At 37.4% G+C, this 15,321-nt stretch overlaps 1 protein-coding gene across 7 annotated transcripts in view; it reads left to right on the top strand.

The window, feature by feature from the left end:
• The window catches only part of TAF1 (TATA-box binding protein associated factor 1), a 110,624-nt gene extending 95,802 nt beyond the window's left edge, over positions 1–14,822 (top strand). For 2 of the 7 annotated variants that reach the window (XM_004716664.3, XM_004716663.3), the window contains exons 34-38: positions 3,663–3,779; positions 6,972–7,097; positions 9,119–9,275; positions 9,874–10,051; positions 12,958–14,820. In XM_004716664.3, the coding sequence (XP_004716721.1) occupies positions 3,663–3,779; positions 6,972–7,097; positions 9,119–9,275; positions 9,874–10,051; positions 12,958–13,177 (798 nt within the window). In that variant the 3' untranslated portion in view covers positions 13,178–14,820. Of the gene's footprint in view, positions 1–3,662; positions 3,780–3,928; positions 3,935–6,971; positions 7,098–8,753; positions 8,862–9,118; positions 9,276–9,873; positions 10,052–12,957 lie in introns of all 7 variants that reach the window. The other 5 variants (XM_045297007.1, XM_045297009.1, XM_045297010.1 and 2 more) reach the window with 5 other exon arrangements.
• Positions 14,823–15,321: the final 499 nt, after the last annotated feature.

Genomic DNA, 15,321 nt, shown 5'->3' with positions numbered 1-15,321 from the left:
GGGGGGGCGGGTGCTAGGAGGAAGCTTTAAAGACTAGAGGAATGTTGTATATTTCATCGCTGCTATACTGCACCCTGGCTGGCTCATTCCTTCCTTGTCACCTTTCTGTGAGGGGATGTCCAATTGTCCATAGATAAATGGGCTTTGGGTCTCCACTCCAGTCTGCCTCATTCACATTTATATGATTGTTTTGGGTCTTCAGGTGCCTGTTACCCAATCCTGTCAGCACCTCATAATCACACAGGCTGGTGTGCTTCTTCCATGTGGACTTTGTTGCTTCCCTGCTAGATGGCCATTTGTTTATCTTCAGATACTATATCTTGTAATAGCTGTGCACCATCAGCTTTCTTCACCACAGAAAATAGAGCTCATATGAACAAGATGGGCTGGAACTTGAGTATGGGCAAAAGACCCTAGAACAGTGGTTCTCAACCTTCCTAAGGCTGCAACCCTTTAAAATAGTTCCTCATGTTATGGTGACCCAGAACTGTAAAATTATTTCCATTGCTACTTCATAACTGTCATTTTGCTACTGTTATGAATTGTAATGTAAATATCTGATAGGCAGGATGTATTTTCATTGTTATAAATTGAACATAACGTATGTACGCATGTATAAACTGAGTTTTTCAATACATTTTTTTAATCGTGTTATTAGGGGTTCATACAACTCTTAATCACAATCCATATACATCATTTGTGTAAAGCACATTTGTACTTTCATTGCCCTCATCATTCTCAAAACATTTGCTCTCCACTTAAGCCCCTGGCATCAGTCCTCATTTTTCCCCTCCCTTATGAGCCCTTGATAATTTATAAATTAATATTTTCAATACATTTTTAATGCTGATATTCTTGTCGAATTATACTCAAGTGTATATGGTAATTAAAGCATAGTGATTAATCACAGAAACTATGTAATTATATATTGTGAAATATTTATTTCTAATTACAAATGGGAATTTTGTCTTGAAGCATGGTGTAGCATGGGTCTTAATATAACAACAATAAACTACATTGCAACATTTTGAGATAGTATGCATAAAAAGCCAATGTCAGTGTGAAGGTTGAGACAGCTTTCTCACCAGATCAGAAATTCTCAGGACAGTCTTTTCAAGAACACAATCGAAGATCATCTTCTACAACAAGTCTACTTCTGTATTTAGACTTGATAACCAACAAGCTGGAAAACCCTGTTTCACAAAGATATGTTGTTGGAAATGGAAGAAGAAGAAGGTGCAACACAGTTTCAGACAGAACGTCATATGATTACAAACACTTGATCCAGAATTTTGTAACTGACATTGTAGAAAAATCAGTTCTCGCTGCATCGTGGTTAATAAGTTCAATGAACTCTTTTTGTGCTCTCTCAAGAACATCTCAACTTTGATTTGCCTTCTGGCAAGTGCAAATGGGGTGTCAGGTACACTTGGAAAGTACAATGAAATTTCCTCTGCAGCATGTGCAATGTTCTTTCACAGACATTTTCATCATCATCCTTTTGTCTGGTTCAATGTCATCCTCAAAGAAAGCAAATAAGTTAGGCAACATATAAATTTTATTTTCATCCAATTTTTTTTTTTACCAAAGCTGAAATTTCATTTGGAATGATCAGATCTTTTCAGACAAATCGAGGCATGTTACATTTGGTCCTTGCAGTGATAAATGTAACTCATTCAAGAAGGCAACCAAAGAAATTACTTTCTGTAGTTCGCGTTTATCGCTGAAAAGTGCTTCGAACTACGTCCTTGCTTTCTGATTTTAAAACGTTTTGATTTCATCACAAAGCTCAAAAGCACGTTTTAAAACTTTTTCTCTTGACAACCATCTCACTTCCGTGTGAAAATAGCAGACCCTTGTTCTTCGCATCCAACTTGTTGCACAGTTGCGAAAACAGTCGACTGTTTAAAGTGCTTGCCTTTACAAAATTGACAGAACTTTTGACGCTTTTCATTACTTCTTGTAACTCTTGTGGCAGTGTCTTTGTTGCTAGTATTTGCTGATGAATCATACAGTGAGTTCCCATGACTTTAGGTGACTCAGTACCAAACGTTGAAATTCAGATCAGCATCCTAGCATAGCTGGAGCACCACCTGTGCAAACACCACAAACCTTTTCCCAAGAGATCTTAAGCTCTTTCAGAAATGAACCAACTGTGTCAAATACATCACGTGCAGTAGTTGTTTCAAGAGGTTTGCAACAAAGAAACTCATCTTTAAAGTCGCCATCATTAATATACCTCACGTAAACTAGTAACCATGAACAGTGTGCAACGTCTGTAGATTCATCAAGTTGGATGCTAAATATTGGAAATGGAGCAGATTTAATTTCCTGGATTACCTGATCAAGAATATCAAGACATGTCATCTATTCTTCTGCAGACAATGTCGTTAGAATAAAGAAATTGCACTCAATTTCCTAACAAATTCGTCTCCGATTATAACTCGAACAATGTCTTTGGCTGCTGACAACAGTAAATCCTCAGCAATGGTGTGAGGTTTCATAGCTCTGGCAATTCTGAGTGCCACCAATAGGAAGCTTCAACAACTGCTATGCTTTGTTTGTGGTACTTGTCACCATTGTCAGGTCTGGCTTTCTTGAGTCCATCAGCTTTGCTTCTAAAATAGTTGGTAACCTTGTTGGCAAAGCTTGGATGCTTGCCATCAAAATGGCATTTTCATTTGTTCGACTTCATAGATTTGGCTGGTAGAACTTCACAACAAATAACACATTGCTGTTTCTCAATTCCTGCTGTAATTGAGGTAAAACTATACTGTAGAAAACCCTCAGTATGTTTTCTTAACATTCTTCTCTACATGATCCATTGTCATGGTAATGGTTTGCTAATGAAAATAATATATAACAGTAGTTTTAATAATACAAAAGATGTACATGGCATAGTTCAGTCAGTATAGTTCCTTAAAGTTTCCTATGATTTACCATTGTTGGGTTTTTTTACATACCTGTTGCTATCACATGGGGGCAGTATTTACATCAACCACAGCTGAATATACATGATACAGGTTGTTGTTGTTGTTGTTGTTGTTGTTTGCAGTAGTTGATGATTTTACAGTACATGATTTTACATTTACCCAGTAATTATGATTCATGAAGTGTTGTTTTACTTCCAGTACTGATTCTTTCAACACAGCAGGTGCTTTCTACAGTCGCACACGTGTGACTGGTCCACATAAGTACATTATGGGGTGTATGTGATGGGGTTGGCGCAATGATGTCATCAGTCCAGGTACTCATATGTGGGCGTATCTGCATGTGGGCAGCCCTGCTGGAGACAGATAACAGGAGTGATGTCTCAGTTCCTAAAAGCATCGGAAATACGTGTTTTCCCATGGTCTTAGGTGACCCATGTGAAAGGGTCGTTTTACCCCCAAAGAGGTGGCGATCCACAGGTTGAGAACCACTACTCTATATTTCTTTTTACTTTCCTCCTGTCCCGCTATCGTGTTTGACCTTCATTCAGCTCTCAATAAATTCTTCTCTGCTACATTGCACTTGATGAAACTCCACAAGGGAAGACACGGATTTTTGTTTTGTTTACTTTTGTATCCCCAGTGTCTAAACCATTTGTTTAATATATTTTATTAATAAGTTTGTAATTAATTTTAAATTATGTTCATAATTAATATGTTTTCTTCTTTCAGTATGATGAACATTTGACTCAACTTGAGAAGGATATTTGTACAGCTAAGGAAGCAGCTTTGGAGGAAGCAGATTTAGAAAGCTTGGACCCAATGACCCCAGGGCCTTATACACCTCAGGTGAGTCAAAGGACTAGAAACGTTCTCTTCTCTTGTTCTTGTTGGTTTGGGGAATTGGGAGCATGTTAGCAGATCTACTTACTGAGATACCATTCTTCTCTGTCCTTCCGCTCCATGTGCCTTTCGTGTGCTTTCTTGTCTTCTCAAAGGCTAAGGTGAGTGAGGACCATGGGTCTTGGTAGCGTTGTTGAATTCAGAAGAGACAGCTGTGGGTGAATGTGTGGGGTGGGAATTTTAGTTGTTTACTCAAGATTTGAGAGTACCACATTAGTGGCTTTTGTGTCCAGAGGCATCCTTTGAGTCTCTGGAGCTGTCTTGTTTATGAATTGGAGTTGTAAGAACATCCCCTAGAGTGTACACTTCTCAGAACCATGGGCCACATTATTCCTGTGTCCTATAGTTCCTGATTATTCCCTCAAAGGTATCTCAGGGCAGCTTAGATATTCACTATTTTCCTGGATTGACTCTCTCCTAGTGAATGATAACAGGTAATTATAATGTTCTCATTTACATGAAAATTTGTTAAAGACTAGGCAGCAGATGAATATATGTATATATATATATATACATATATATGTATGTGTGTATATATGTGTGTGTGTGTGTGTGTGTATATATATATATATATATACACACACACACACACACACACACACACACACATATATATTTGTCTTTCTGGTCTGCCTGAACCAGTAATTTGTATTTTATGTATACTCTTAGAAGGCTGGAATATTTGAAGAAGAGAAATTAGCAGAATATGACTGGTGTTTGGTTTCTTTATTGGAGGCAGTATGCTGGAGTGAAAAATGCATGATCTTTTGCATAAAGCAGGTCTGGGCTTCAGTAATTCCTCTGCTATTATTAGCTTTGTAATCTTGGAAAGTTAAATTACCCACTAATTCAGCTTCTTCTTCACTTAAATTCACTTGAAGATTTTTATAAACATAAATAGGCTTATGCCTGGTATATAGACATTCAGAAAATGTTTTCTTCCTTCATTGTATGAAAATTGTCTATAAAGTTTCCAGAGGCCTTTTCAAATTTAGCCAAATATTTTATTGCTAAATTTCCCATTATCCACCAGATTTTTTTTTTCATTCTGTCCAGGTTTCATTCTGAACTGATAATGCAGCCACTGTGATCTCTACGTATCTATCTCTCTCTTATTTTCTTTTACCCCCAAACCTAGGTTATTGAGGGACCAGGGACAAAGAACTCTCAGATACTTCTTCTAGGCCTCGAACAAGGAAAGGCTCTTGGAGTGTGTGGGCAGATTGGGTCAAGGGGGGTTGGGAGACTGTTGTCTAAAAGGCCCACAGTTTTCACAAGGCCCTTTCTATTAAGTGAAAGCCTGGGTATTAGCCATCATTCCCTAGAAGAGTGTAGCTACTAAGTGTTAGATGGTGTGCTCTAATCTAGGAAACCTAAGCTTAGTATTTGTTAAATCAAAGCTTCAGGCTCAGAGGTTATCTTCCTTTCTTTCCTTCCCTTCATACCTTACTTGAAGTAAAAACCTAGCAACTGTTCTCTCCTGAGCAATGTCTTTTTTTTTTTGGTGTAGTTAAAAAGTCTCCTAAGAGTAGTAAAATTTTCTGCTTTGTTAAATTCTATTTCAACATTTTGTCATTCTTTTCACTCATACATACCTAACCTCATAATCCTCTAAATTTGAGGTAGATGCCCATGAGTGATGCTTGTTACTCATTATTCTCAAACCCAAATGTTATTACAGAGGATGTGCCTAAGTTTAATGGGTCATACATTTCAATAATAATAATTTCCAAATTCTGAATCATGGTAGTCGTATTTCATTCATGTATTTATAGCTTACATTTGCATTATACAATCAACTTAACTCTTTATCTGAAACTGCTTGCTTTGCATTTCTCATGCAGCCATTCCTTATATTTCATATGACAATTAAGATTTTTTAGAATTTCATTCCCTGAATATCCCTTCTCTTCCATAACTGTTGTATCTCCTCTGTAATGCTTTGAATTCTGATTGTCTACTCTTTAGCCAAAACCCTCTTCTCAGTCTTGTCTGCTTATTTGTTTGCTTTATCAATAAAGTAATCTATATGGGTTTTCTCTTGATAAAAGTGACATACTCATTGTAAAATAAATGGAAACTATAGAAAAGAAAATAATTCCAAAACCCAGAAAGAACCAACCACTGTGAACACTTTGGTGTGCTTCTAATCTGTGTATATGTGAGTATACCTGTGTAGACACACTTTTTAAATGAAATTAATCGAGATGGTTGTGTTTTTTTTCCTCTACATTACATGAATAGTTGATCATTTCACTAAAGAATCTTTTAAAAGCATGGTTTTAAAAATAGCTACATAATATTTCGACCCTTCGCCAAGATTTTTAGGTATCATTCCTAGCTGCCTCTTTATTACTCCTTCCTCTCCTACTGTCGTTTAATGATTTGTGAAAAGAGCTACCTTTTTTTCAGAAGAAGCAAATTATTTATTGATTAACAGGTGTTAGGTAAGGAATTTACTTACACTTCTTAATTCTTGCAACAATCTTATGATAAGGTAGACATTATGTTATCGTCCATGTAAGTGGTGGAGCCAGGACTCGGACCCAGGACAGTTTACTCCAAAGCCCTTTTGCCAGTTTACATCATACCATTTTACCTTATAGGATTTGAAAACAAGCTCCTAGCTATTGAATGCATTCTAAGGTCTTATCAGAATGAATGTCCTTTTTCTTCATATTCTCTTTGAAATCAAACTCGTTGCCATCGATTTGATTCTGACACTTAGTAAGCCTATAGGATAAGGGTATATTGGCCCTTTTGGATTTCTATGACTAACTTATGACAGCAAAAAACCCTCATTTTTCTCCTGCCGAGCATCTGGTGGGTTCAAATGGCTGACGTTATAATTAGCTCATAATCCAGTATGCCACTAGGGCTCTACTCATTTCCTCTTAGATGTCTCTAAAACCAGAACATAACACTAGTCATAAAACTGTGGGCCTGAGAAACATTAAGACATGTTAGGTTATTGACCAGAATTTATAAGCATCTCAAGTACCTGTCTGAAACTATATTGTCTCTTTAACTGGATTGTTCTGCATGACTTTTTTCTGCATTGAATGCTCTATAGGGAGTTTTTTGTATTTCTTACTCTCTTTCCTAAACAAAAGCTAAGTTGTGCATTTTGTGCCACAGCCTCCTGATTTGTATGATACCAACACAACCCTCAGTATGTCTCGAGATGCTTCTGTATTTCAAGATGAAAGCAATATGTCTGTCCTAGATATCCCTACTACCACACCAGAAAAGCAAATAACACAGGTAGGATGTTCTTTTTCTCTTCGTGAGATTGATAGTATTCTTGGAAGGTGGAGGGTGGAGGCAATGGTGATGTTGTTATATGGCACATATCAAGCATGACTGGGCTCCTTAGTCCTGGGAGTGAAGGCTTAGGTAATTTCAAGGTGGGATTGGTGGCGGGTCACATGACTGGCATTGTCTTCGATCTGTCGCCATGGGCAGAGTTAAGCACAGTAGAACTTCAGGAAAGTTAGTGTAAAAAGTATAAAGCATCAGGGCAACCTGACAAGTAACTAGAAAAACCAACTGCATTCAGAGACAAAGTTCAAAATAATCACCCTGCTGCTTTTACTGTATGTATGTTATAACAGAAGTTAAGTTATTTGTTAAATAAGATATAAGTGACCTGTTCTACAGGTATCAAAAGAAATTCCCTATCTGAAACCAAAAATCTTACCAGCTGTTTTCAGTCAGGGTTTCACTGAAGAGTATAAAACTCAGGAGACTTTCGTTTCTTCTTCTTTTTTAAATTGTTTTATTGGGTAGCTCTTAACTGATAGCATAACATTCCACCATTCAATCACATCAAGCAGTGTTATGCAGTTGCTACCACAATCAGGTTCAAAACATTTTCTTTCATCTTGAACTCCTTTATATCAGGTCCCCTTTGCCCTCCCCAACCAAACCACCCAGGAACCCTCTTTTTTTTTTTGCCATATATTACACAATCCTATCTATCCATTCACATACAATTTTCTTGTTCAATCCCATTGAGTGGGGTTATACTGTCATCAATGCTATCAGCTTCCCACTCTACCACCTTTCTTACCATAACCTCTGGGAACCATTTTTCCTGTTGCTATTTCTGAAGGGTTATCTGTTTTGGCTTTCGTGCACCAAATGATCTTAAATATACAGATGAATCTGCTTAAACTTAGTCATAATAGTGAGGGGAGGAAATATTAAGAACTATAGGATAATTATGTGGTTCATCAGTGCCATACTGTACCCTAGATTTATCATCCCTTCTGTGTGGCCCTTCTGTGAGGGACTGTCCAGTTATCTATCTCAAAGAGTCCAACATAGGCTAAGGAAAATTTGGGTTAAAAAAGGAAGAGTCGGGGGGGGAGGAGGACAAGAGAAAATGTTCTAAAATTGATTGCGGAGCTGATTGTACAACTCTCCTTGATTTGATTGAACTACTGAATTGTATGATACATGAATTATATGCCAATAACTCTATTTTTTAAAAAGGCCAAATAAACTACGATATTTAAAAAAAAAAAAAGGAAGAGTCTCCTTTTGATGATACAGTAAGAGTAGACCATACTGCACCCTAGATTTATCATCCCTTCTGTGAGGGACTGTCCAGTTATCTATCTCAAAGCGTCCAACATAGGCTAAGGAAAATTTGGGTTAAAAAAGGAAGAGTCTCCTTTTGATGATACAGTAAGAGTAGACCAAGGACCTTTTTGTTCTTTGGATTTTTACCCTACCTGTTATTTCCAAAGAATTAGTGGGAGAAAATGTACATGCCTTGAGCTGTGTAAACAGCCCCCACTAGCTGTGGGATTGGTAGGATATCAGGGAGGAGCATCAGTCCTGAGTGAGAACCCTTGGTTAACTCCTCCTACTGGCATGTCCCTAAATGATATGCTATTTGTGTTCCTTACTCAGATGCACCAGGGCCGAGGTAGGCTGGGCGAGGAAGACTCTGATGTAGATATTGAAGGGTATGAGGAGGAGGAGGAGGAGGAGGATGGGAAACCTAAGACTCCAGCCCCAGTGAGTATGCTTACAGAAAGCTTATGATTACATTATATACTTACATGATAGGAGCCCCAATAGTATGGGGCAGGCCAAATCACAAGGTGATATCAGAAGGTATCTCTAGTCAACCCCCAACTTGACTTTAATACTTGGAACCAACTAAACAAGTTTATCCACAAAATGTTTGTGAGGCAGCAAGGGTGGCTGGTGGTGGCTTTTATTCCCCGACTTTGTCAATGATGGAACACTGACCTTTGACTGGTCTCATTCAGGAAGGTGAAGATGGAGATGGGGAGCTTGCTGATGAAGAGGAAGGAACTGTACAGCAGCCTCAAGCCAGTGTCTTATATGAGGATTTACTTATGTCTGAAGGAGAGGATGATGAAGAAGATGCTGGGAGTGATGAAGAAGGAGATAATCCCTTTTCTGGTAACTCTAGCTCCTTTTGTTGCTATTCCCTATATAGTTCACATGGCACTCTGAAGGAATAGATAGGAAGCTATTGGTTACATATGTGGTTATCAGATGCTGACGCTTACTGTCTCATCAACAAACTTGACAATTCTAAGTACCCAATCATAGAATAATCATGCTCTTTAGTCTCAGAGAAAGTGAAAATTAAAAAAAGTGCTGAAATAGCAACTCTGAATTAAGTTCTTGCTAAAGATGAGAAAGAAGGGGGTGGGGGGATCTTTAAAAAAAAAAAGATGAGAAAGAAGTATGAGGTGTGGCAACAAGGAAAGCCAAGGGCGGAAAAACTCCTATTTGAGATGTTCCCCTGCAGTAGCAAGGGAAAGGTGTGGGAGAAGAAAATTGGTTTGGGTGTGCTGGGCAGAGATTCGATTGAGGTTCTTTAAAAGGAAGTGATTATTTGAATTCCATTTCTGAACTACAGATCTTGTCAGTGTCGTAGATGTGTGGAAGTTACTGGTTTTGGAATACCAAGCCAAAGATGTTAATTCTGTCAACCTTATCTATGGATGAGCCAGGATCTATCACTTTCTATAACTTCTCCATATTTTTACAGCTATCCAGCTGAGTGAAAGTGGAAGTGACTCTGATGTGGGATCTAGTGGGATTAGACCCAAACAGCCACGCATGCTTCAGGAGAACACACGGATGGGCGTGGAAAATGAAGAAAGCATGATGTCCTATGAGGGAGACGGTGGGGAGGCTTCCCGTGGTTTGGAAGATAGCAACATCAGGTAACCTGCAGCAACATGCTACATGACAGTGGTATTAGTGCCCAGCTATGATGTCAAAAGGCTCAGCATCAGGTTAGTTTCATCCATGAAACATTTCCTGAATATCTACTAGGTCCGGACACTGCTAGACCCTAGGAATACAGAGAAGCAAGACATCCTATCCTGCCTGTGAGGAGCTTACGGTCTAGTGGAAGAGACTGACACAAACAAACATCATTACAAATACAATATGATAAGTGCTATAACATGAGTAAATTCAAAATGCCAAGGCAACATTGAGGATGGGAGTATCTCAAGAGTAATCAGGGGATGTTTTTTATATATAAATCATTTTATTGGGGGCTCTTAGAACTATCCATATATCAGTTGTATCAAGCACATTTGTACATATGTTGCCATCATTATTTTTGAAACATTTTCTTTCTACTTGAACCTTTGGTATCAGCTCTTCTTTTTTCCCCTCCCTCCCCCACCCTCCCACCCTCATGAACCCTTGATAAATTATTTTTATTTTCATATCTGGACGTTTTACTTTTAACTGAGCCTTAAGAATTGAATAAATCATGAAAAACTTGATGCCATGGAGTCGATTCTAGCTTATAGCAACTCCTTAAGACAGGGTAAAAACGCCCCTTTGGGTTCCCAAAATTGTAACTTTATAGAATAAAAAGTCAGCTAGTGGTTTCAAATGGCTGGCCTTGAAGTTAACAGTTCAACGCGTAACCACTAAGCCATCAGAGCTCCTCTAAAGGCGGAATAGGAGTAGATAGGGTAACAGCAGATGGGGAGATCTTTATAGATGGATTAATACATTCAGAGAGATAGAAAAGAACACAAGGTCACATAAAGTATGTTGCAAAGTTAAAGGAGGTGGGTGGGAGTTGAGACTCCAGAAATAGCAAGGGATTATATTGGGGAAGAGCCTCAATGGCATTTTCAGATACTTAGATTTTACCTTATGGATAATGGGAATTGTCTCTTTAAGGAAAAGGAAGTAACTTAAATGTGTGTATTAAATAATAGGGCAATGTGGGACAGACTATGAGAATCTGTTGTGAGCAAAGGGGAGATGAAGAGATGTTTTCCAAAGCTATTTAGAAGGTAAACCAGTTGAATATAGGTGAAAGGAAGTCAAATGAATATGGAGATTTCATTGCAATAGGAAGGAGGAAGAATAGCTATTTTTTTAAAAAGAATAGCTATTAAGTGGGGTGAAAGGAGTGAAAAAATGAATTTGGCTCTAAACATCAAGCAGCTAGCCTTATTCATTCATTTGTTCTACAAATATCACCAGTACAAAAGTAACTAAAATCTGATCCCTTTCTTTAAGGAGTTCAGTGTAGCAAGGAACCTAAACAGATAAACAGAAAACCACAATATAATATGGTGTGAATCCTGTGATAGGAAACCACAGGATTTTTCTGAAACTTGCATAGGAGTTGGGATAGGGGACCTGTTTAGAAAAGGATGCAAATAGAATTTAACTGGATGAAGAAAATAAAGGGCATTCCAGAGAACATGGGCACATGTGAAGACAGACATGAAACAAATTTAGAGATTACAAGTACCTCAGTATGGCTGGAACTTTTGATTGATCAGTGTAAGAATTTAAATCAGTGTAAAGATGATTTAGAGGTACAGTAGGTGTAGCAACTAATGAAGGGCATGAAAGTTTTGGACTGGCATTGAATGAGTGTTGTATGATCAGGTGTACATTTTAGAAAGATTATTCTTCCCCCAAAGAAGTCAGAAGACATGAACTAACAATTCAAAAAAATATACAAATGACTGGTACCCATATTTTAAAAAATAATTTTTCTAATAGTCACAAAAATTCAGTAAGGAAAGCAAAGATGACATTTTTACCTGTCCGATTGGCATAGATTAAAATGAATGGGAAATTTCAGTGTTGGGAGAGGATGTGAAGGAAAAAAAGGTAATGTGAATTGATACTCCTGGGAAATATAGCAATTTATCCTTATAAATCGAAACCTTAAAATTATATGCTTCCTTCTTGGCCCAAAATTACATGTGTAAGAAATCATTCAACGGAATAATAAAATATCAAGATGTTCAACAATGTTATCAGCATTATTTGTAACAGTGGAAAAATTGGAGACCCCCTTAAATGCCCCAATGAGAGATTGTTAAGTAAATCATGTAACAGCCATAAGTACAATACTGTGTAGCTATGAAAATATTATAGATGTATACTTAACAAAACAGAAAGGTGTTCATTTGTCATTAGTTGGGGGAGGGGGGGATAGTTTTCCTAAAGAGTGTAGAGTATCCCAACTGGGTAAATTAAAAAACTTTCGGCATATAAAAAATTGAAAGATCATATCTTAAAACAATCTCTGGTAGTGGGATTATCAATTTTTAAAGTAAAATTAAGAATAAGCAAACAAAATAAAGAAAACTTTAGCAGAAATATGAAGCGTGAATATGAATAAATTGGAGGAGAGTAAGACTGGAGGCATGAAGATTGTTTCAGTAGTGTAGGCCAGAAATCACAGTGGGCTAAATTAATAAAGGCAAACAGTGTAGGAATGGAAAGGAGAGGAAAGATACAATACACATTGATAAGGTAAATTATTCTTGACTGTTGGTTAACTGAATATGTAAATGAAGGAGGCTATCACCATTTACAGTCATGTAAGTTGGCAGTATGCAATTTTCAGATGTAAACGTTTCTTTAATTCACATTCTTGTCTGTGAATGAAATTGGCATGGTGATATTTCTGAGCAGGATCATTTTTCTTTTTGGAATCTGTAGAACAGTTCAGAACCAGTTACTGTAGTGTTCAGGAGAGATGAGATAGGCTTATCCCTTGATAATAGAATGGGACTGGTCAGCTAGAGAGGATGGTGCCTGAACTTGAGAGATGACATGTTTCTCTTCTCAGTTATGGGAGCTATGAGGAACCTGATCCCAAATCAAACACCCAAGATACAAGCTTCAGCAGCATTGGTGGGTATGAGGTATCAGAGGAGGAAGAAGACGAGGAGGAAGAGCAGCGCTCTGGGCCAAGCGTACTCAGCCAGGTCCATCTGTCAGAGGATGAGGAAGACAGTGAGGATTTCCACTCCATTGCTGGGGACAGTGACTTGGACTCTGATGAATGAGTTTTCCTTTGGGCTTCCTTGGTCAGCCATCCTGGTTCTCCAGCTTAGGTGGTTCACTTTTACCCCAATTTGTTTATATTTGTACAGTGTCTGGTCCTGAGATCATCAGATTAACTAACACCTAGCCTTTTAAAAAAATAAGTAAATTATAATAAATCACCTCTCCTGATCTTCTTCCTGGTATAATGTTACACTTTGATTTAAAAACAAAGCAACCCCCTTCCAGCACTCATAGGAACAAGAGAGTGCTCTTTCCTCTCCAGTGCCTTTTAAATCCAATGTGTTGTTCTTGGTAACATTTTTTTTTCTTTGGAGAAGGAAGAAAGATTATGAAAGGACTAATAATTATGACCTTGTTGTATAAAAAAATTTCCAAGCATGGTATCTCAATTTTTTAATTTGCAAGGTGGAACCAGGTAACTGTACCTCTGCTGGAATAGAGAATTGGATTCTGTACCTTGCTACATTTAAAAACATAAACCTATCAAATAAAATACCCATTCTTTTTTTCATTTGATTATGCCATGCTTTGTTTCTAAATGGACTCAAACCAGTAATTATAAATCCCTTAAAACAGCCTGTATGTCAGAAATGATATGTTGTCATGTAAGTGTGTTTATCCCTGTACTTCCAGAGGAAGTGTTAATTTCCTTAGTGCAAACAGAGTGTATTCTGTTTCTTTTCATGCTTAGGAGATGGTTTTGTGCATAGTAAGTACTCAGAAAATGTTCCTAAAATCATAAATCCCACAACAGATAATGTTATTGAGCATCTGCTTGATGATAAGCACTCTATCAGAACCTTAGGATGGAACGGTAAATAAGACATATCTCTTTTACCCAGAGTTCACCATTACCATGGGAGAGGGGGGATTTAATTGAAAATATGTTCATGAATCATTACAAAACTATGAGATAAATGCAATAAAGTAGATCAAAATATATAGGGGAAAATAGAGGGTTGATCATGTCTAGAAAAGTTAGGAAGTCTTCCTAGAGATGTTGATATAGTGGTTTGCCAGATGGAACAGTCCAAGTAGTGAAAAGGCCAAAGTCTAGAAATGGCAGAGTATATTCCTAGTTTGTTTGTTTATTACCTGCCTGTTCCAGAAAGAATTTAAAGTGATTTAAATCCTTGAGTTCTAGAGTGGCTACAGAAAGGACTGAAAGATGAGAAGAAAATTATCTTCAAAAGCTTCATTTACCATTTGCTACTACTTACTGTGAATTATGGGAAATGAACTTAAGAGTAGTGCTATAATGAGATTTATGTTTTAGTAACTTTCTGTATATTGAATGATGAAAGAGACTGAAGAATCGTGTAATTTGATCTCATTTTTGTAAAAGAATAATGTGGATATTTGTGTTTATATATACTTGTATATACCCAAAATCTGAAAGAATATGCACTAATATGTTCACAATGATAACCTCTGGGGAATGGTATTATAAGGGTAAAAATTATATGGTGGGGGGAGGTATTATACTTTTATTTCTGTGTTGTTTAAAATATTAAAAATTCCTTTTATAAGTATGTATTTTTGTAATAAAAATTTTTGAATTCCAACAACAGTGTGGAGAATGGTTTGGAGAGGAACAAATCTAGTTCAAGTAAGCGAAAATGGCACCTAAACTGGTCTTTGAGGCATTGTGGTGAAGAGGAAGTAGGGGGTGTGTGGAGGATAGATTTGAGAGCTCTCTAGGGAATCAATTTCACCAGAATTTGATAACCAATTGACATTTGGAGGTAGAAGAGAAGGTGGCTTCCAAAATTGTGGTTTGGATGGTGGGGTCAGTACACAGTATTTATGCATTCAATATTTATCAATCCCCCCTATTTTGGAGTGGGTGGGAATTCAGACATGCTATTTTTTTAATTGTAAAAATATACAAGAGGTTTATAAGTCTAGAAAGAGGTAAACGTAAGTAAGTTAGTTTAAAAGTGATAATTTAGGTAAATAAGCGGCCATCTAGCTCAAAAGCAACAAAGCCCACATGGAAGAAGCACACCAGCCTGTGTGATCATGAGTTGCTAAACGGATCAGGTATCAGGCAGCAAAGAACAAAAAATCATATCATTGTGTGCTCACCTTCCCAATATGATTGCTGAAGACAAATGGGTGCATAAGCAAAAGTGGTGAAGAA

Source organism: Echinops telfairi, unplaced genomic scaffold (assembly GCF_000313985.2).
Source record: "Echinops telfairi isolate 266 unplaced genomic scaffold, ASM31398v2 ScPeMD7_7415;HRSCAF=8453, whole genome shotgun sequence".
Taxonomy (NCBI): domain Eukaryota; kingdom Metazoa; phylum Chordata; class Mammalia; order Afrosoricida; family Tenrecidae; genus Echinops; species Echinops telfairi.
Note: the sequence above shows the minus strand (reverse complement) of the source record. Positions and strands in the feature narration are given on the sequence as shown.